Below are 22,543 nucleotides of genomic sequence, written 5' to 3' on the forward strand. Positions count from 1 at the left end.
TGCAGTCTCTGTCTCATAAGCAGCACCATTACATTGAACAGGCTGCAGGATGGGCCCTACATTGGTTAGAAGCACAACTGAACTGATTCTTCAGCCTGTTGTAGAAATATAATCAGGGATCATACACTGATATATGCAGCAAACTGTGTTTCCAACCAGTACAATACTGACAATGTTCCAGGAGTGTCTGAAGGGCCATAGCAAGTTAGATATTGATATGTGAAGGATATACACATATATGTGAGCCTTTCCTATGAATAACTCTTCAAGTATTCACAATGAGAAGACATCCTTCAGTGTTTAATATCTAAAGGGAAATTAACAGATTGTTTACAATGGACAGTGCAAATCTTAATTTCACCCACTGAAAGGGAGCAGCAATCAATATTACCAAACCCAGAAGACCATATTCTGATAGTGTAGTGGAGCTTTCTTGTAGTATTAACATTTTTTACACTAGAGGGAATGTTGATGGGGTGGAATACTGGATGGTTTTTCTGTCGCAGCACCATGAGTTCCTGACAGTGAAAGACATGAAGGACATGCTTCCCCAATACAGTCTTCCACAAGGCCTTCTTGCATTGAACTGTTGATCTGTGTACTGTATTGAGTGAATCAGACTGAAAGCTCCTTGAAGCAGGGACCTTACCCTCTTATGTGCTTTTTAAGAATCATGTATACTAATACCAATCTACAGATAATAAGAGCACCCCAGAAATGTGCAGTTAACTAAGGGAACATCAAGTGTTCCAAGGCTGGTAGTGCCATATGAAAACTGTTTCTGCAACAGTTTATAATATTATAGCAGGGGGCGGCAACCTTTGAGAAGTGGCGTGCCAAGTCTTCATTAGTTTAAGGTTTCGTGTGCCAGTAATAAATTTTACATTTACAGGGGCCCCCCGACGGAACCCCAGACTGGCAGCGGGCTGAGCGGGCCGACAGCCAGGACCCTGGCTAGCAGAGGGCCGGGTGGTTGGAACCCCAGACCAATAGCGAGGTGAGAGGGGCTGGCGACTGGTATCCCAGGCTGGCAGCAGGCTCAGCGGGGCCGATGGCTGGGACCCCAGCTGGCAAAGGGCCGGCAGCCGGAACCCCAGACCGTCAGCAGGCTGAATGGGGTGGCGGACAGAACCACAGACCAGCAGTGGCTCACCTGCTGCCAGTCTGGGGTTCCGCCGGTTCCTGCCAGCCGGCCACCGGCCCCACTCAGCCCACTGCCAGCCTGGGGTTCCGTTCACCCAGGCAGGCAGTGGGCTGAGTGGGGCCGGTGGCCGGGACCCCAGTTGGCAGCAGCATGCTAATAAAAATTGGCTTGCATGCCGCCTTTGGCATATGTGCCGCAGGTTGCCCCTGTATTATAGTGTCAGCCAAGGAAAGACAGTTTAGCATCAAACAAAGGACAGGTGTTCACTTCTGACTTGACAGCTGATTAATCATCCAGATATGTCCAAGTAGAAAGCACTAAGTTGATGTATGTCTCTGTCATGGTTTTTAAGAAACTGACTAGTTTCACGTAATCAGTTTACTTTTCAAAAATAATCAGCGTAACTGATTATTTTTGTACTAAAGTGGAGGTGGTCCCTCTCCATCTACTCATGTTAATAGTTCCATCAAAGTCAATGGAGTTACAGTAGGGATGGATTTGGCTAACTATTTGTACCATGAAATGTTAGCTAGGTTTTTGTTTTTTCCCCTTCGTGTAAGTCAGGTATTGATTGATATTGCCAACTTTGAAGAGCATATTCCTGCAGCTTTGTTCTGGGAGTTATGAAAATCCTGAAACTAGAAGCTGACAGGAGCAAAAAAACAATTTCTAACAACAGCATCTTTGATATTTGCAGAAAACAGTCCTAAATGGTCTCAGAAAGGTTGGCTAGTGGTGCCATTGGTAAGCACTGCAAATGTTAAATGTCCAGCTGGGTTGGTGGGCCGCAGCTTAGTAATTAAATCTTACCTGGTGGTGTACCAGATGCAACGGCAGAACTGTCTTCTGTGTGACATCTACACCTTGGTTTTTCTGTCTCTTCAGACACTCTAAGTGAAAAGATGCTCTTCGACCTGCAATGCCAATGGCACAGAACTGTGATCATCATTTACACCACATTACAGAGACTCTCTGACCTGAGCTTGAGATCAGTGTAATACCTCTGGAGGTGTAGAGGAAAAATCCCCATTATAGGCCCTGTCCACTTTACCTTGATACCTTGCTAGAGCAACTGTATTTGAAAAAGTTTGTCAAGCACCATAAAGTCTGACCAACAGCTGTGTTCCGAGACAGCTGAAAACTAGCACGTATTCTGGACAGGGATTATTTTTTTTTAACAATAGTGCTAGTAGAAACTGTGCTACTGATGATCCTCCTAGGTATGCTAGAAGAAGATTTCTGAATGATGTGGCAAAATGAGTTGTAACGATGTTAGATGAGGAAATGAACCATGTTACAACGATGTAAAGATTCACTGATGTGAAGGGGCTGGTACCTCTGTGAAACTGCATGGTCAGAGGAGCGCTCTTGACTTTAGTCTGCAAATCCTAACACTTGAAAAGTTTCAATTAAAGCAGACACCAGATTCTCAGTGTATTTGCTTGTACTGAAATTCATAATTTTTTCTTTTGCAAGAGAGGAAAGAAGAACATTTTCTTTCTCCCTGTTCAATATTTAAAGAAAATACCACCACATACTAATTCACTCCATCTGCTGGCTCTATGAGGAGGTTCTTTTGGGCCCAAAGAGCTCTGATAAGTTCCCCTAGTTCACATGCAGACTTAATCAACCAGTTCACATAGATGCATGCCGTCCAGAGAACCATAGACTTATACACTGACTGAGCTGTATATAAGCAATGGAGATGCCTGCTGGTAAAACATGTGCATTGTCAAGATCTTATCCTGCACTCTGTGTCTCATGTTCTTCCTGGGAACCAAAGTGCACATCAAAACCTGAGGTCACACATGACAGGATTCTCCAGCAAGATGTGAGAAATCAGTCCAGGCATCAGAAAGCACAGCTTGTACATCCTGCTGGAATATTACCCAGTGACGAAGAGCGAAGAAATCCACTCTTTGGAGACAGCTTGGAGCCCTCCCCTTTGTTGTTTTCAGGTGGAGTCAGTTGTCTGTTTTCATCATCTTGGTATGACAGCCTGGAATGAAAAACAGAGAGGTTGGAGCCATCACTTGAGCAGGGTATCATGCTGGATGAGATATCCCTTCTACTAGGGAAAGGCCGCACTATTTGGCAGGAGATGAGGAAAAGGGGAAGAGGAAGGACACTCTATTCACGAAGAAGGGATGTAGCTAACTTGTTAGTTTGCTAGATCTAAATGCTCCAGAGACAGCATCCAAGACTGGGACAGAGAAAGCTCAGGTGATAAAATCTGGGAACTTTAGACATTAGAAATGGATGGTGAAGGGGCCTGGAGGTAGCACTGCCAGTGGTACCACTGGGAGGAAAGGGACTTCAAGAAATCATAGAAAAAATTCCTTTCCCAATATTATTTGCCTGGGCTTAAGCACACTTTTTCATCCTTTGCTATCTGGATTGGCGCAGTGTTCCATCTGCAAACCTGTTTCTTCTTACTAGCCTTCCCCTAGTTCCATTCCCTCGGCTGAACTTATGAAGGGTCTTTAAAGAAAGATATCACACAGCACCCCAACCAGAAAACCCCAAACAGCTTGGCCACTGTATTGCAAAGCTCACATTTCAGTAGAGATCAGGCTTGGTTCGCTACAGTACTCTACGTCTTCATTCAAATTCTCATCATAAGTCTCATCCTGAGACACTTCTTCTTGGCAAACGATTGCCAGCTGGCTGTCTCTGGAACTGGAGCTAATGAGCAAAAAAGGCAAGTCAAAATTTGGATATGGTAAAGAAAAGCTGCTACCGAGACAAAAGTGACAGGGCTCCATCTGTCTGCGTTTATTGTTATGGCCCAGTGCCGAGCCATCACACAAAAATCGATGATCAAAGACAGAAGCACAGTTCATAAATACAAGTGACCTTTTGTTTTGTCCCCACTTACTTGGAGCTCCTTAATCAAAGCATGAAGAGTCAGTAGTGATGTACATACTATGAATGTAATTGATCATGCCTGCACTGCATGAGCATTCACAGGGCACTGACTAAATTCCTAAAGTCCTGTCCCATGGGGCTCAGTATAAAACCTGAGATGGATTCCCTGAGGGAGAGCGGGGTGGATTTTCTTCTATGGCTGTCACAAAGTACCGGTAAGGAATTTCAAAGGCTGCCTCCTTGACATTATACCACCCCTCTGGGCTGTGATGCTTATGGTCTCTTTTTCCTGTGTTCCACTCTGAGCCATTTCTCTCCCTCTGCTCTCTTTCATCGTCTCTCTCCCCTTGTCTTTCTCATCCTTGTTCCTTATTTTCTAATCACAGAATATGAGTAATTTCAATTGAGTTCAATGGGTGCTTTTCAAATTCTGTGGTAGGTGGAGCACCTTGAATTCCATCTCTACCTCCTCCTCCCTCCATTTCCTGTGCTGGGCTTCCTGGTATTAGGCTACAGTTTGATTGTGCAAGCAGCCGAACAGAACCTGGATCTCTGAAATGCCAGCATGAAGAGCTTCAGAAATCTGAAGTCCAGTCACTTTCACTCTGTTACCTGTGCTGTCAGCAGGGAGCAATGTGGCAGAGAAGCACCATAGGAGGAGAAGTGGGGACACATGGTTGTTTGGTCACTGGTTCACACCACTTGGTGGAGTGGAGGGAAATGAGTATACTTATGCTGCTTTGCGTCAGTTGAAAAAAAATCCAAGGAAGAGTGCTTGAGTGATCAGACAGGGGATGATTGGCAATCATCGCTGTATGGGTGAAGAAAAGGTCCTGAATAACAGTGTCATTCCCTCATCAGCCCACATGGCAAAGCTCTAGTCAAACCCTACACTATTTTGGTAAGAACAGGCTAAACCAGACTTCATTCTGCAATGATCAGAGAATGACAAGGGTCAGGTCTGAAATCATGTGGAGATTGAGGTGAAAATTCCACATGAGTCCACCAGGTAATCCAGCTACCAGAGTCCACACAGTTGTCTGCATTATGGCTAGAGGAACCTAACTGGTGAATGTCTCCTGAAGATACCATACTACTATTACCATAGAACCTCAGAATTACGAACACCAGAGTTACAAACTGACCAGTCAACCACACACCTCATTTAGAACCCAAAGTACATAATCAAGCAGCAGCAGAGACACACACACACACAAAAAGCAAACACAGTACAGTAGTGTGTTAAACGTAAATTACTACAAAAATAAAGGGAAAGCAGCATTCTTCTTTTGCATAGTAAAGGTTCAAAGCTGTATTAAGTCCATGTTCAGTTGTAAACTTTTGAAAGAACAACCATAACATTTTGTTCAGTTATGAACTTTTGAGAATTACAAACAACCTCCGTTCTCGAGGTGTTTGTAACTCTGAGGCTCTACTGTACTTCTTTTAACCCTCCTGACACTGAAAGGAAGGGCTTAAGTGAAACAATAATGGGGATTTGGACATTAACTTCAACAGGAGCAACTCTGGAGACCATTATAGCATGAGAGGAAACACCTACCGTCCCAATGTTTCATAGTAATGTGTCCTAGTTCACCAAGGAAGCAAGGGGGAAAAAGAAGACTATGTCAGGAACATAAACACAAGTAAGGAGGAGGAGGAGTATGGAAGTATGTGAAATGCCTATAGCTTCCAAAAGGAAGGCTGGGAAATGGAAAAGCTACGGGATTCTTTATTCAAGCAAACTCATACACCTCTGGCATCCTCGTCTTGTTAGTCTCTTCTCTTCTTCTCTAGAACATTTGGTCTCAACCTTTTCAGGCTGGCTATCCTTTATTTGAAGTCAGAAATATTCATGACCCTTTTACATTTATTATAACCAAGTAAAACGTGTATGAAAGATAACAGTGATAAACCTATGATATAATTCATTCATGTGTGTTTTGACAGGTTAACAGTGAATACCTGACTTTGAAGGGTAAGGCTGTATGGAGAGATAGGGAAAATTTCCTTTGCTTTAGATTATAGTACATTTCTGAATGCCTCGCATCCCTCCTGATTGCATTTTATTAGCTCCCTGGGAGTTGTCACCTGCTGATTGAGAAATACTGGTCTAGAGTCTTTCCTCTAATGTTTTCAAGTATGAATTGCATTTCCCCATTCCTTCTCTATTTAATTTGCCTTAGGTAAAACACCTCCCTACAACCTAGGATGCAGCTCCCTTCAGATACCAATTTTATAGCCTGGGAGATGGAGGGTGTTGATCAGTGGTGGTGCTAAGCAGTCCTTCTTCCCAGAGGCTGAATGTGGTGCTTCTGCAGCATTGCTGGTCTAGGCAGCAAGTGATGAACCGGAGAGCTCACCTCAAATCCCATGCACGACAGCACCTTGTCCTGCCTCTAGCCTGTTGTAGCATGACTTTAACTAGGCAATATCATTTTTTAAAAATTGTACATATACGTTGGTTTCATTAGCCCATTGCTTCTTTGGAGCTTACCTTTTGGAAGTGAGTTTCCAAGGGGCCTCTTGCACTCGTATGGTGGGTGACAAGGGTGTGCCATGCCCCTCCACCGTGCTGACAGTACTTGGGTAGCTGGGTGGGCTGGGGAAGCGGGACAAGGCAGTATTGTTGGCATTATTGATGTTGGCATTGGAACCCGAAGACGAGTAGCTGCTGGGAGTGAAGGTGGAATCCACTAGCTTCTCGTGTGACGGGGACTCCGTATCTCCCTGGTTGTTGCCAGATTTATTGATGTGCAAAGGGCGCTGGGTGGTGAATGTCTGGGGGAATGAGCTCCTGCCATCACTTTGGTAGTAGCTGACATGGTTTCCGAACAGGCCACCAGCCCTCTGTCAGCAAAACAGAAAACATTTTCTCTTGGTGAGTGAGACTATGTGCAAATGAGGACACTAAACCTTAAAGCAATGTTTGGAGAAAGAAAATTTGGGGACCAATTTGGCATTGTGATATGGCCCTGTACAAGCAGAATGTCTCCCTACCAGGAAATAACCCTAGAATATGGGCATCTCTGTCAGAGGGGCTGTGATGGGACCGGGAGGGGTTCGTTATAGATGAGCTCTAATGTCGTGCTCCGATAGATGACAAGAGCCAGCTCCAGAATACAGAGACGCCTACAAGTGGTGAAGAGCCATCTTTGCACCTCCCCTCCATTCCTGTGTTGAGTGGAGTTTGGGTGGGATGGAGAATCTGGGCTATTGTGTTCAATTCTGCATACCACAGTAGCAGAAAGAGATCCACTCACTAGAAGGAATTCAGAGAACAGCAACAAAAATAATTAACCAGCAGGAGGGACTAGTGAGGAAAGGTTTAAAGAGCCTGTTACATAGAGCTTGACTAAGCCATAATGAAGGGGAGATAGAGTAACTTTCTGTAAGTATTTGAAGGGTAGAGGCACCAACGAGGGAGAGGGAATGTTGACGGTTGCCCAAAGGGCGTAACTAAAGAAAAGAAAATTTAGGCTGATTGTTCAGAAAAAAATTCTCCATGGTGAGATGTATGAGGGGTGGGACTGCCTCCCAGGGAAGTGCTGGAAGACCCATAGCTTGGGTTGCTTAAAAGTGGAGTAAACGAAGCACTAGAGAATGTAGTGGATCAGTAATGCGTAGGATGGAACATGGACGTGATGACCTGATTTGTTTTTTCAATTTCTGTGGGTCAAACCCTGACATTCTCACTCGGACCGTATTTAGTCTTTACTCAGGCAAAACTCCCACTGAGGAAAAATGGAGTGAAAACTACATGAGGCCCTCAGGATTTGGCCATCTGATTCTATTTGACTTATAGCTTTATATTTTCCATTTCTGTTCTCTAAAACAGCCTGGGAAACTGAGAGAGAGAAACTGAAATGTATCATATAGCACTCTCCAATCTAATGTATTGGGCTCAGAATGTAGCCTCATTCAAGAGGCAAAGAAGGATTACAGCAGCAGCACCTACCCTGAAGATATCATCTTCAGAGGCAGCAGAAACAGCTTCTTTCATGGCCTTGTCTAGCTCCTCTTCGGCTGTCAGGTCTCCGGAGATTGCCCGTCGGATCTCTGGCCCAATGTCGTGCAATGTGCGCAACCCGGCCTGGAAAACAGTACCATGTAACACTGTCTTCATGTAGTTAGGTGAGCAATAAAAACAGTATCACTTTACACTGCACATCATCTGTTGCCAAGCACTTTATGAACATTGATTAATTTAACCTCACCACCTCCCTGTGAGGTCAGCAGGTACTGTTACCCCATTCCCATTTTAGAGGTGGCGAGACCAACTCACAAAGAGGGTAAGTTGCTAAAGGCTGCATAGCAAATTTCTGGCAGAATTGGAAATAGAACCCAGGACTCTTCATTACCAGGTGCTTCTTTTAACAAGTACAGCACATGTGCATAAACATACAAGCCCAAATGAGCAAGCATGGGTGCTTTAGAGTTTGGCTCCTAAATCCATATTCAGGCACACAAATAAAAGAGCTGAACACCTACACTTCAGCTGAAGTCAATGGGAGTTCAGCATCTTTGAAAATCAGGCCAATTTTATTCAGGTACTTAAATATGGAATGGAGAGCTGAATTTTTGGCACCCAGATTTGGAAATTTTAGCCAGAAACTATACGCAGCATTTACCAAACCTTATTAATTGGAACGTGTCTCAATTAGTGTTGTTCTAGGAAACAGTTAAGCTGTCCTATGCTGATGCTGTGTACGTATCAGCCTATTTCTCACATGGCAGATTATTTGCTTGGAGTCCAGTATTATCTCTCTTTCTTACTGTAACAGTTTCAGTAGTCTATAGAGCTGGGGCTTGCCCTGAGTTCTGCAGCTGTAATCAACGCAAAATTCTTTTTTCAGAAATGCAGCGGAAGCTTCTGACATGCAATCTAGCAGTCCACATAGTGAATGAGTGGCAGAACTGAGACTAGATCCCAGGACTCATAGTCCCATGCCCTATCCACTGGACTATGATGCCTCTTGAATCCAGGCATCTGCCTTGTTTTTTTTTTAACTGCCAGATACCGTCCCTTACTTATCCATAATGACTCCCTCCTCAGAGGGGTTTAGGATGAAACATGACAACAGTAACAATCTTACATTTATTTAGTACCAGCTATCCAAATGGAACCCAAAGCACTTGCCAAACATTACCAATGGATTAATCAACTATAAACATAATTCACCCCAGCATCCTGCCAGCATAAGGAAGGGTGCATGGCCTTTGACAGATGTACGTCTATCTGGAGGGGTTGACGTGGCAGCTCAAGGTGCCTCCAATGTTCCCTCTAATGGGGTGTGGGGGCTGTCCGTTGCTCAATACAGTCCCCAAAGTGCATGGCACTTGCTGGGAAGGAGGCATGGCCAAGTGTCCTTGACTGTAACAAGGTTAAGGAGGTGTAAAAACATATTAAACCTCCAGCTCTATGTCCTTGTTTCATTCCTGTGTCACTCAGGCCCATATCTGCCCATGACTCACCTGCAAGGAGAGAGCATTCCGCTGTGAGGGTTTGCCCACGAGGCCTTGTTCTTTACGTTTCTTGAATTTCCGGAAATACTCTTGGATCAGGAAAGTGGCATAAAACTTCCCAACTGTCACCTCATCATCTGTATGGGGGATATTTCCAAAAGCAAGCAAGCAGCTGATTTTAAAGAGTGAATTCACCAGTACAAGCTGCAAAGCTTTGCCATTTACAGAAGAAATACCAGGAACCAAAGAAAGGCAAAGACATTTGTTTTGAGGGTACAAGTACAGCAGGTTAGAGGGCACATTTACTCCAGAGCTATAGCTGTTTGCAGAGGCTCTGTGGGGCTCAGAGATGGCTTACATCTATGGGCATAGGTTAGCTATACTGGTATAGAATGCCTCTAACTGCAGGGCCACCTGATGGGTACATTTGCTATACAGACATGGCTCCTGACCATTTCAGTCGCTTGTACTAATTTCCCAGTTAAGACCTCAACGTCCTACTGTGAGTTAGTACCTGCTATAACCCAAAAGGGAACTTGGATTGCTTCAAACCAAGGGACAAATCCTGCAGTCCTTGCTCTCCCTTTACTCAGCCAAAACTCTCATTGATGTCAATGGGTCAAATCTAACTCAGTTTTTATTTAGGCAAAACTCACGTGGAGTCAATGGAAGTTTTGTGGGACACTGACTTCTGTGAGGACATGGACTGAGCAAAGACTTCAGGATCTGACCTTAACTATAGACGATCCCCAAGGTGCGATTCTGAGTGACAGCCTGAATGGGGGGTCAGGAATAATGCAGCGCTGCTGCGCCTCCCCAGCCCAGCATGAAGGCTCATTATTAAGGTACAAGAGGGGAGACCAGACACCCCGTATCTGGAAACCACCAGTGTCAATCATGCTCCTGCCTAGGATGAGCTGTCAGGAGATGGATGGACCAGAAAAGAAGGGGGTCATTGTTCTGATGCTGTGAGGGGGTCAGGAGTTGGGGGAGGATGGGCTAAGAGGAGGGGCTGTGGGAGGGTAAAGAGGGAGGGATAAAGGGGCTGTGGGAAAGAGAAAAATGGGACAGAGGGTGAGAGGGGAGAGTGAGACAGAAAGTAGGTAGCAGAAAAGGAAGGGAGGGGGAAGGGGACAGAAAGCATGCCTCAGATAAAATCCTGGTGCATACTCCCCAAATCTACCTCAATAACATACTGGGCCAGATGTGGATCTATTCCAATTTACACCAGCTGAGAATCTGGCCCCCTGTGTCCATATGGATCTGACAGGAGTACAAAGCACAGGCCTAGGAACCCAGGAGAAGAGGCCATAGCCTTAGCTCAAGGTTGAAGGTTTATTTTTGACACACTGATAAAAGTGATGTTACTCTGCTCTTATATGCCCTGCCTACGGCTACTAAATGTTGCTTCTCTCCCTGGCATCAAATAGTTACTGACAAGGCAAACAAATAGAACACCCTGTACCAGGGATCACATTAGTGTTATGCAATACTGATAAGCATCTAGCCCTCCAGAGAAAGGCCATGGGCAATGTAAGGCAAAATCCTGTTGTCCTTGGCTCACTGGGAGTGTGTAGAGAACTGTAAACATCACTCCATTTAGATCTGGTGTATGCATCTGAGAATATTGTTTTCTCTTCTACCCTGACATCTCCACCTCCTCCCAAAAGTTGCCCATTTAGAGGGTTACATTGGTACAGGCATGATCTGCACTCAATCTGCTATAATGTCCAGTCTGACAGATACCATCCTGTAGAGGAAAGCATGCCTCCCATATCCTACCCAGAACCACAAAAGTGACAGGATTATGGAAAGACAAACAGCAGGTAGAGAAAGGGGTGACAAGACAGACAAGGAAAGGCTAGTTTGCTCACCACCTGCCGGGGGCACAACCTGATCCAGCAGCTTCATGCTGGTGCGCTTCCAGATTTTCTTAATGATTGCTCGCAGCTCCTCATTGGCTTGCTCCAGGTTACCTGCCAGGGGAATCAGTGAACAGAGGAATTAAGCCAGCTCCAGCAGAGGAGAAAATTTCACACCTATGCTCCGGCATACCAAAAGGAAAAGAGTGGCTCAAAAGTCTGCCGAATGCACTCTCTTACAGCAGGAGAACACTTCAAGAGTAGCAGAGGGCAATTGGATGTGGGCAATGGGAATGTCTGACCATGGCTTACTCCCTCATGCTCACAGCAGGCAGTCTCATTCGGAAATGTGCAGAGAGTCAGGAGCTGCTCACACCTCCCGTGGAGAGATGGAAAGGTGGGAGTGCACATTCTGATTCTGGGTGTGGTTGGACATCTGCTCTGGATGGGCATTGCCTGAGCAGCCTGGCCGAGGGAGACAGAAAACTGTAGCACCGTTTTATGCTATAAATGACCACATGCATGATCTGATACAGCACTTCCCGCCTTTCCGGAGGTCCAGTGAAGTCAGAGCCGTGACAGGAAAGGGCCTGTGGAGGGGAAATATTTCCAAAGGAAGAACCATCTTGTAGAAACAGCACAGCTAGGAGTCAGGAGACCTGGATTCTACTCCCAGCTCTTCCCCGCTCTGTGCCACAATTTCCCCATCTGCAAAGCATAGATACTACCCACCTCACAGGGAAGTTGAGAGTCTGAATTTGGTGGTGTATGAAGTGCTACAGGGAAGGTACTAGAGACATGCAAAGCATTCTGATGAACTAATACAAAGGGTATTTTAAAGGTATTCTTGCTCATTTTATGAGGAAGGGCTTTGATAGCTTAATAGGTTCCACCTTGGAGGTACATAAGTATGGTACAAAAGTACTTGAGGGGACCATACCAGGGACTAGGATATTGCATATTGCATCCAAGGAACTCTAACCCCTTAACAGACATTACTGAATCAAGCAACACAACACCTCTGGGAGTGAGTAAATATTAGTATCTCCATTGTCTGTGATCCCCTTCCACCTTACAGCCCCTTTGGTTTATTTTTCTGACTCTCGTGTATGCCCCTTCTTCCATGCAGTCCCTTATGCATGGAATTCCCTTCCTTCTGGTGGATCAAACTACCACCCTCTCCTCCCCAAGTGCACTTGCCTCATGGAGTCTATCATTGTTACCCTAAGTGAACTCCCAGGCCCTTACAACCAGATCAATATTGCCTTCTGCACCCCTTGCAGGTTCCACCCCCATCTGGTGCTTTCCAAGCCCCTAATGTTCTGTCAGACTAATGAGGGGCCCAGTTTTGTAAGCCCCCTGTGGACTTACAGTAGGAGTCCCCTCCCCCTCCTGCCTTGCAGGATTGGACCTAACACCAGAAGCTCCTTTGGGAACTCCCTCCTCCCCAATGTTCTGCACAGCACTGTGCACACCAGCAGCTCTTAATGAATGATCACGTTAAGTGACTTGCTCAGGATTACACAGCAAGTCAGTGTCAAAGTCAGGAATTAGAACTCGTGCGTTCTGATTCCCAGTCTCCTGCTTTAACCACGAAGACCACACTTACCTTGTTTGAAGCTAAGGCCACGTCTACACCACAAACTTTGGTCGACGCAAGTTACATTGGCATAAAGCTACCGCAGTTAGTATATTCCTTGTGCAGGTGTGTGTACTTGGCTCCTTGCGCCAGCGCTGCGTGTACTCAGCAGGAGTGCTTGTATCGATGCCCAGTGTGGTGCACCATGGGTAGGTATCCCGGTATGCAACTTGCCACCATCCAGTGTCCACTGCCTTTTGGGAAGTTTGAGCAATGCACGGTGGAGCCAAAACGAATCACCCAGTGACTGGGCGCAAGAGGTCAACTTCCCAGTTTTCAACTGTCTCCATCCCATATTGTTATCTATAGCCCATAATTTTTGCACTTTTAAAAAAAATCCCACGAACCCACACTGCTGCCTCGTTCTCCACCATCTCTGACAGAAGCACGGAGCCTGCACAGCTCTGCACTATTGTCATAAGCGTTGAAAGCACAGGACGGACTATCCTCTGATAACTGCAGAGCTGTAAAGAGACCCAAGTCAGTGGGAAACATGATGATTTCACGGAGGACAGACTGCGGTGGAACACAGTGAGAACCAATGCACAGTTGTCGGTGGCATTCACGGAGCATCTGCAGACAGCGGAGCGTCACTTTTGGGCCCAAGAAACGAGCATTGATGGATGGGACCGCATCGTAACGCACGAGTGGGACAATGAGCAGCAGCTGCAGAACTTTCAGACGGCTCAAGGACACGTTCCTGGATCTGCCTGCTGAGCTTGCCCCAGCCCTCCAGTGCAGGTCACCAGAATGAGAGCTGCATGGACAGCGGAGAAGTGAGTGGCTCTTGCACTGTGGAAACGTCAGTGGGAAACAATTTTGGAACGGGAAAATCCACTGCGGAGGCTACTGTCATACAGGGCCATCAGTCGTCCCCTGCTATGCAGTACTTTGACTCTCAGCAATGTGCAGGCCACAGTGGATGGATTTGCAGCAACGGGGTTCCCAAATTGTGATGAGGCAATAAATGGCACAAATATCTCTATTTTGGCCCCATCACACCTTGCCACAGAGTGCATCAACAGAAAGGGCAACTTTTCTATGGTTATGTAAGTGTTGGTGGATCACTGGGGACACTTCACTGATATCAGCCTTGGCTACTCAGGTTACGTGCATGACGCTCACATCTTTAAGTAAACACAGGACTGTTCAGAAAGCTGCAAGCAGAAACTTTCTTTCCTGACTAGAGGATTATCACTGGGGATGATGAGATGGTAACTGGAGGACCCAGCCTACCCCTTGCTCCCAAAGCCGTATATCTCGACCGCACCAAGGAAAGATTCAACTACCAGCTCAGCAGGTGCAGAATGACAGCTGACTGTGCTTTTGGTAGAGTGAAGGGAGGCTGGCATAGTTTACTGACAAGACAGGCGCTCAGTGGAAAAAAAATTATTACAGCTGCCTGCTGTGTTCTGCGTAACATCTGTGAGGCAAAGGGGGAAAAGCTGCCGCCAGGCTGGATGGCAGAGGTGGAGTGGCTTTCTGCTGAGTTTGAACAGCCCGACATACGGGCTATAAGAAAAGGCCAGTGTGGAGCTATCCGGCCCAGGAAGGCTTTGAAAGAGCACTTTTACAGCAAGCCACAAGTAATGTGCTGTGGTGTTCTGTGCCCTGCCTGTCTCTGCAGTTTTGCAGCCTGCCAGGAGTTATGTGAGGTTGGGGTACATCTATGAATATAACACTGTCAGTGCACCTACTCGTTTTGTGTTGCTCGTGGTACATTGATGATTATTACATTGTGCCTGTCACTGGATCTATGAGTTGTGTCACACTGTACGATAACAAGTAAGAGGAGGTTACTCACCTGTGCAGTAACTGACGTTCTTCAAGATGAGTGTCCCTGGTGGGTGCTCCACTCCAGGTGTTGCTGCACCCCGTGCCTTCGCTCGGAGATTTTTACAGCAGTACTTGCACGGGCCGCACACTTGTGGTGCCTCGCTCACGTGCCAAATGTGCCTCAATAATATGCGCACGTGGTCTGGGCTCTTCAGTTCCTTCTCTACACCAGAGACAGCTCCAAACTCCGAAGTAGAGGGGAGGAGGGTGGGTAGTGGAGCACCCACAGGGACACTCATCTCGAAGAATGTCAGTTACTGCACAGGTGAGTAACCTCCTCTTCGAGAGAGAGATGTCCCTGTGGTGCTCCACTCCAGGTGACTGAAAAGCAGTATCTCTTAAGGAGGTAGGGACTTCGGATTTGGTAAGAAAGCTGTAGACAGGACAGCTCGGCCCATTCGAATGTCGGTCGGGGTCCTGAGTAAGAGCATAATGTTTAGCAAAGGTATGCTCTGAAGCCCAGATGGCAGCGTTGGAAATACCTGTGGGGGGAATGTTACGTAAGAATGCCACAGACGTTGACACAGATCTGGTGGAGTGTGCTCTAACAGAAGTTGGAGGATTCATCTTCTTTAGTTGGTAGCATAGGCGGATGCAGTCTGCTATCCAACTGGATATTCTCTGGGTAGAGATGGATTTGCCTGTGGATCGTTCTGCGATTGAAATGAAAAGTTTAGGGGAAGCCCTAAAGGGCTTAGTCCTATCCAAATAAAAGGACAATACTCTGCACACATCGAGTATGTGCATTGCTGATTTGAAAGTGTTCACATGCGGTTTAGGAAAGAAGGTTGGTGGATGGATAGGTTCATTGAGGTGGAAGGAGGAATGCACCTTCGGAAGAAATTTAGGATGTGTTCAGAGCGTGACTTTGTCTTTAAAAAATATAGTGTACTGTGGGTCAACATAAGCGCTCCAAGTTCTCCTACACATCTGGAAGATGTAATGGCAACTAAAAACGCAGTTTTCATGGATAGATGTGAGAGTGAGCATGTTGCAAGTGGCTCAAATGGATGGCACATCAAGCATGTGAGGACGAAGTGTAGGTCCCAGGGTGAGTGGGTGGTCTAATGTCCAGGGATAGGGTCTGGAGGCCCTTGAGGAACCGCTTTGTGATGGGGGGGGCGAAGATAGTAGCGTTTCCCGTCTTATTGTGGAAAGCCGTAATTGCTGTTAAATGTACCTTTACGGAGCTAAAGGAGAGCCCAGATAGCTTAAGTTCTAAAAGAAAGTCTAGTATTAGTGAAAGAGGGGTGGAAGCAGGAGCGGTTTGCTTGGCGGAGCACCAGTGAGTGAACCTAGTTCATTTATGGAGATAGGTGGTATGTGTGAACTGTGTTCTGCTATGTAATAGTACTCTTTGTACCTGTTCAGAGCAATTTAGTTCCTCATTAGAGAACCATTGATGAGCCATGCTTTGACGTCCAGCCATTGTTATGTTGGCGTGATTTAGTTTACCCTTGCGTTGTGATAATAGGTTCAGAAGGGGGTGGGGAAGTGGAATCGGCGGGCAAAGTGACATCCTCGTTAAAAATTAGTACCATGCTTGTCTGGGCCACGTAGGGGCTATTAGTATGACTCTGGCCCTCTCCTCTCGCATTTTTGTAACACCCTGTGAAGAAGTGGTATCGGGGGGAATGTGAATAGGAAATCATCACTCCATTTGATGATGAATGTGTCTCCCACCGAGTGCTTTCCTAGGCCCACTCTGGAACAGAATTTCGGGCATTTTTTTTTGGTCACGGTTGCAAAAAGATCCAGTCATGGATAGCCCCATATTTTGAATATGTTGTATAGGATGGTATTATTTATCTCCCATTTGTGATCTAGGGGAAAAGATCTGCTGAGCTTGTTCGCAGTGGTGTTTAGTGAACCAGGTAGGTAGGAGGCTGAAATTTGGATATTGTGTTGGAGGCACCAATTCTAAAGTTTCATAGGCTCCGTGCAGAACGAGTGGGATCAAGCTCCTCTTTGTCTCTTTATATAAAACATGCAGGTGATGTTGTCAGTCATGATCCTGATGTGTTGGTTCTGGATGTGTGGGAGAAATTGGAGGCAGGTGTTGCGGACCGCTCGAAGCTCTAAAAGATTTATGTGTAATGAAGCTTTTGTAGGGGACTAGAGTCCCTGAGTGGTGTGGTGTGCCATGTGAGCCCCCCCAAACCGTGAGGGGAGCATCTGTGGTAATTACAACAGAGGGGGACTCCTGCTCAAACGGGACTCTGAAGCAGAGGTTGTGTGGAAGAGTCCACCATGTGAGTGAGTCCTTGACTTTGGTAGATATGGATAGAAGTCTGTTTAGGCCGTGCACATTCGGTCTGTAGACAGTGGTCATTCAACCCTTCAGACATCACATGTAGAGGCATGCATTCTTGACCAGAAAAGTGCAAGAGGCCCTATGGCCAAGAAGTTGCAGACAGTTCCGGACAGTGCCCTGCAGGCTGTTTTGCAACTTGGCGACAAGATTCTTTATGGTGTTGAGTCTGTCAGATGGGAGAGATGCAAGTCTGGTTATGGAATCAAGGTGAGCTCCTATGAACTCTAGTAATTGAGTAGGAGTTAATGTGGATTTGTTTTTGTTTATTTGTATGCCCAGACCCTGGAAGCAGTCGAGAGCTTGGATGGCCTCCCTGAGAGTCTGTGCATTGAGCAGGCAATCGTCCAGGTAGGGAAAAATTATGACTCCTTTTTTCGTAGGTGCGCCGTTGCCACCACGAGAATGCAGGGTGCTGTTGAGAGGCCAAAGTGCAGAACCTGTATTGGTAGTGGTTTGAGCCTGTAACAAATCTGAGAAAACGCCTGTGGGCAGGGTGTATAGATACATGAAAATAAGCATCCTGCAGGTCGAGGGCTGAAAATCAATCTTGCTGCTCCTGCACTGGAATTATGGCTGTGAGGGTAACCATTCTGAATTTTAGCTTTTTGACGAATTTGTTGAGTCGCCCGAGGTCAAGGATGGGTCCCCATCTCCCACTTTTATTTTCTGTCAAAAAGTGGTGGGAATAAAAACCCTTTCCCCTGTGCTGATTGGGCACTGTCTCGACTGCTCCTATTTGTAGAAGATGTTGCACCTCTTGTTGGAGCAAGTGGTCGTGAGAGAGGACCCTGAAGAGGGACGGGGGGCGCGGGGGCAGTTGAGGGTGTATGGACAGGAAAGGGATGGAATAGCCCAATCGGATGACCTCTAGGGCCCATCTATCCATAGTGATGGCTCCCCAGTTGTGGTAGAATGGGAGTAAACGGTGACCAAAAAGTTGGATGCAAAGTATAAGCGCTGGAGTAAGTGGGAGGTCTTGTATATCCTCAGCTAAGGCTTCAAATCTGCTTATGAGATGGAAGGGTTTGCAATGGTGCTGATGTTGTGGGGCGTCATCGCTGATGCCTGGGTCTCTGGCAGTGTTGCTGCTGGTGGTCATATGACCTCTGTTGTTGTGTGTAGGCCGGGTATCGTGGGCGTTGGTAAGGCTGATACCTGTATTGTCTTCTTCTAGGTGCTGGTGCCTAGGGATCTAAGCATCGCTCTGGAATCCTTCATTGTGTGCAGCACCTCATTGGTTTTTGCTGCAAATAACTTCTCGCTATCAAAGGGAAGATACTCCATGGTGTTTTGAATCTCACATGGGAAAGAAGAAGAGGTAAACCATGAAGCTCGATGCATCATTATGACCATCGTGGTGGACCTGGCAGCTGTGTCTGCAGCATTGAGGGCAGCCTGCAATGCCGTGTGGGAAATAATCTGCCCTTTAGAGACTATTGCTTTGAATTGTTGTCTCTTGTCCTCTGGGATGTCATTAATAAAGTCCATGAGTTTCCCGTAATTTCTGTGATCATATTTGGCCAGTAGGGCCACGTAGTTTGCCACTCTAAATTGTAGTGTGGATGATGCATAAACTTTGTGGCCGAGTAGGTCGATTCTTTTGCTGTCCCTGTCAGAGGGAGTGGACTGGAAATGCTGCTGTTTGTTCTTTTGGTTGGCTGATTCTACTACCAGTGAATTTGTTGCTGGATGCGTGAAAAGGAATTCTGAGCCCCTGAAGCGGATATAGTATTTCCGGTCTGCCCTTTTGCAGGTAGGGGATATGGTGGCTGGGGTTTGCCAGATATTCTTGGCAGGGTCCATAATGGCTCCATTAATGGGTAGAGTGATCTTGGAGGAGGTCAAAGGTTGTAATATGTCGGTCAGCTCATGCTGAGTCTCCAACACCTCCTCCAGAGTGATCTTGAGCTCATTGGCCACTCTTTTGAAGAGGTCCTGAAAATGAGTAAAATCATCCGCTATTGTTGGGGGTGGGGGCATAATAGCCTCTTCCGATGAGGTGGATGAATTATTATTATTTTGGGAGGGTTCAGGGCCTCCTCATCTGCATGCACCGTTGCAGGAAGCTCCTGTCTGTCTGTCGCAGAACTGTGGATGGGTATAGAAGGAGATCTAATGTCACCTCTGTGTGGGCTATATCGGCTACCGTGATGCCTGCTGTAGGACCCCCATGGGTTTCAGTAATGCCATTGTCAGGGGAAGGGCATGGGTGCTCCCATCCACCGGTGTCCATACCAGGGTGGTAAGTCCCTGGGTCTTCTTGGTCCCATGCTAGTCGGGGTGTGAAGGGGGGAGGAATGGTATGGTGAAAAAACTCCCTCCACTTCGTCGTCCCCATTACTAGAAAAGTGAGAGGGAATAGGGGATAGCTGTCGGTGCTGTGCTGACGGTCCCGGTGAGAGATCGGTACCAAGTAATGGAGAATGTGGAGTTGGTGAGATTAGCAAATCGCTGGAATGAATAAATTGTGGTGCCATGGTAGAAGGATCCAGAATATACAGCGCTGAGTGTGGCGGGGGTGCCAAAGGGTCGGCCGGTGCCGATTGTTGCAGCACTGTATGCATAGTCATAAGTGGCTGAGATGTCGGTGCCAGGACAGCAACCATACTTGTGCGCATCACAGGCATGCTCAGCTGAGTAGGCACTGAGTCCTTTGCGGTATTGTGTGGTGCTGTATTAGAACAGGCAGGAAACTTTAAGCCCTGTTGCCTCGGCACCAGAGTGGTGTGTACCGGCAGCAGCTGGGGTACAGACAGTGCCGGAGGTGCCCAGAGCGTTGTATGTGTTGAGCCACAGAGCGGTCGGCACTGACGAGACAGACCTGTTCGGAGACCATTTGGATGCTGGCTGGTCTCTGTGAGGTGATGAAGCTGGCTGTTTTTCTGTTTTTTTTCTTCTCCTTTGGACTTAGGAGGGCTCTGTCTCAAGTAGGACTCCTGACCTGGGTCAGAGGCAGGTCTGTGGGACTTCTCCATTAGGATTAACTTGAGTCTCTGTCCTTTTGTGCCCTACCCTTCAGTTTATTGCAGTGGACACATTTTTGCGGGACGTGGGATTCTCCCAAACAGCGAACACATTGAGAATTGCCATCAGAGATAGTGATGGCTTCTCTGCACGTAGTGCATCTCTTAAAACCTGGCAAGCCAGGCATAGTATAAACTGTCTCGCTGACAGAAAAAGAATGGGAAGAAAATTTTTTTTTTAAGAGAAGGGGGAAATGAAACTTATTTGACTAGAAAAGACTACATAAACTGTATAAACAACTAATAATCTATCTAAAGCGAGAACTAATTGAGCGAGATTGCTGAGCTTCGTCTCAGGCTGGGGACGATGGAAAAGGAACTGAGGAGCCCGGGCCGTGTGTGCGTGTTACTGAGGCACATTCAGCGCATGAGGCAGGCAGTGCACGTGTGAGTACTGCTGTAAAAATTTCCAAGCGAAGGCACAAAGGCGCACCAACACCTGGAGTGGAGCACCCACAGGGACAGCTCTTGAAGAAGAAGTAGTGGTTTCAGAACTGCTATGGACTTTGCATCGTATGTTGTGAACTAGTAAAGATGAATTATTTTCCAAATAATAGAATTTTATTCAGTAACAAAAGCTGTGCAAAGAGAAATCTGTGCAATTTAAAAGCAAATATATTAAAAAATGAATACATGACTGGAATAGAACTTAACAAGGGATGTTCATTTTACCTACACATACAGCAACCGTGGCTTTCACAGCTCAGCGTAGGTGAAGCTGTGGTTGTCTTTAATGTCCCTCACAGTGGAGTGGTAGGGGTAGGGATGCGGGCCTTGATGCTGCAGGGAATATTGAGGGGGCTGTAGGGAGATGTTGCTTGGAGTTACCCAGGAACTGCAAAGGGAGGTACCCCAGGATTGTTGAACCTGTAGGTCCACAAGAGTCTTCAGCATCTGTGTTTGCTACTGGAGAAGCCTCACTGTGTCTGGTGCATCTCCCTCTCCACTTCCTGCTGGGAGTCCTGGGCCTTTCTCCTGTCTGCTCTTTCCTTCTCCAGGGTCTCTGCAACATTCACCCTTCAGGCCCTGTGCTCACAGTCTGATGCAACATTGACTTGCAGGATCTCACTGCACTTGTCATCCTGAGTCCTCTTCTTTCTCCTCCTTATCTGGCTCAGGCATGCCAGGTGTGTGTCGGGGGAGCCCCCTCAGGGCTGCAGTGGCAGCAGCTGCAACAAATCATGGAGTTACCGCTGTCAGTACAGTCACAATGGAAAGTGAAGATTCAGAACTCCCTTCCCTGGCTCCCCATAAGATTTAAACAAGACATGCTTACTGTCACTTCCGCTTCGAAGTGCTTGTGCGCCGTGCCACTCAAAGCACCAGTCACGCTGAGAGTGGCCTGCCTGGGTGACAGAAGTGAAAAGGGAATTGCTTGGCTGCATGAGACTATGAGTATAGGGCTATGGCACTGAATACTGGCACCACTGTCCACAGGCAGTGGTGATTTTAGCTGATATCTCCCTCCTGAGGGTATCAAGGGCACAGAGAGCACAGCTGTTGCTGGCATCCTGAAGACGATTTGGCCCATATGCTCCTAGCCTACGCACTGCAATGGTGCCAGCCTAAGTTATCGCTGACTGGTGTGGGAAAGCGTCCTATGGCAGAGGAAGAAATAAAACTGCCATCCCTAGAAACCTTTGGCAGGGGATTGCAGATACTGCCAGGAAAGTTCCATTGCGATTTCTCAGGAGGATTCAAGGGACACCTCTGTGTTCCCAAACAAACCGCCCTACATGCTCTGCCTGCCTAACTCTCCAGGGGAATGAAAAGCAGATAAAAGTGCTCTCTCTCTTTCATCTACCGCTACCTGTTCTAGCACAAGTCAATCAATGAAAAGTTGATAGCTACATCCTGTTGGATTGGGGGCCCCATCAGTACATCATTTCAATGGGAAATACAATTACACACTTACCCGAGCTTTCTTCCCCTGCATGGGCTCGCCTGTGCCTGACTGCTGGGACTGACTGGACTGCGGTGGAGACAAAAACAGGTCCTGGCTCACGGCATAGCAGGACCCCCGGTCAAATGTTCCTCTTCCTTCTCCTCCTCCTCCTTGCTGTTCATGCAAGGTGCTGGTGACTTAAGCTCCTTGGAGGTCTCTACAGTGGTCTGTGGGGTGGAGGTAGGCTCTCTCTCAAGTAAGGCATGCAGCTCTTTGTAAAAGCAGTAGGTCCGCAGCTCAGCAGCAGATTGACATTCTGATATTCTTGATGCCGTTCCTTCACTTCCATGCGGCACTGCCACTGATCCCTGCGTACCCCTTCTCCTGTGTCCCCTGTGTAATCTGCTCAAAGATGTCCACATTTCTACAGCTGGTCCATAGCTGTGCTTGCACAGCCTCTTCTCCCCGTAAAACCAGGAGATCCAATATCTCCTGTCTACGCCAAG

At 46.9% G+C, this 22,543-nt stretch overlaps 1 protein-coding gene across 3 annotated transcripts in view; it reads right to left on the minus strand.

The window, feature by feature from the left end:
• Positions 1 to 22,543, minus strand: part of CACNA1C (calcium voltage-gated channel subunit alpha1 C) — a 633,467-nt gene that overhangs the window by 9,472 nt on the left and 601,452 nt on the right. For 2 of the 3 annotated variants that reach the window (XM_084640503.1, XM_084640501.1), the window contains 7 exons: positions 11,353 to 11,454; positions 9,488 to 9,615; positions 7,971 to 8,105; positions 6,510 to 6,862; positions 3,701 to 3,829; positions 3,034 to 3,143; positions 1,955 to 2,058 (listed from right to left, as the gene is read on the minus strand). In XM_084640503.1, the coding sequence (XP_084496629.1) occupies positions 1,955 to 2,058; positions 3,034 to 3,143; positions 3,701 to 3,829; positions 6,510 to 6,862; positions 7,971 to 8,105; positions 9,488 to 9,615; positions 11,353 to 11,454 (1,061 nt within the window). Of the gene's footprint in view, positions 1 to 1,954; positions 2,059 to 3,033; positions 3,144 to 3,700; positions 3,830 to 5,573; positions 5,601 to 6,509; positions 6,863 to 7,970; positions 8,106 to 9,487; positions 9,616 to 11,352; positions 11,455 to 22,543 lie in introns of all 3 variants that reach the window. The other variant, XM_084640502.1, reaches the window with a different exon arrangement.

The sequence above is a fragment of the Lepidochelys olivacea genome, assembly GCF_965140295.1.
Source record: "Lepidochelys olivacea isolate rLepOli2 genome assembly, chromosome: 1".
In the NCBI taxonomy this organism is placed as follows: Eukaryota; Metazoa; Chordata; order Testudines; family Cheloniidae; genus Lepidochelys; species Lepidochelys olivacea.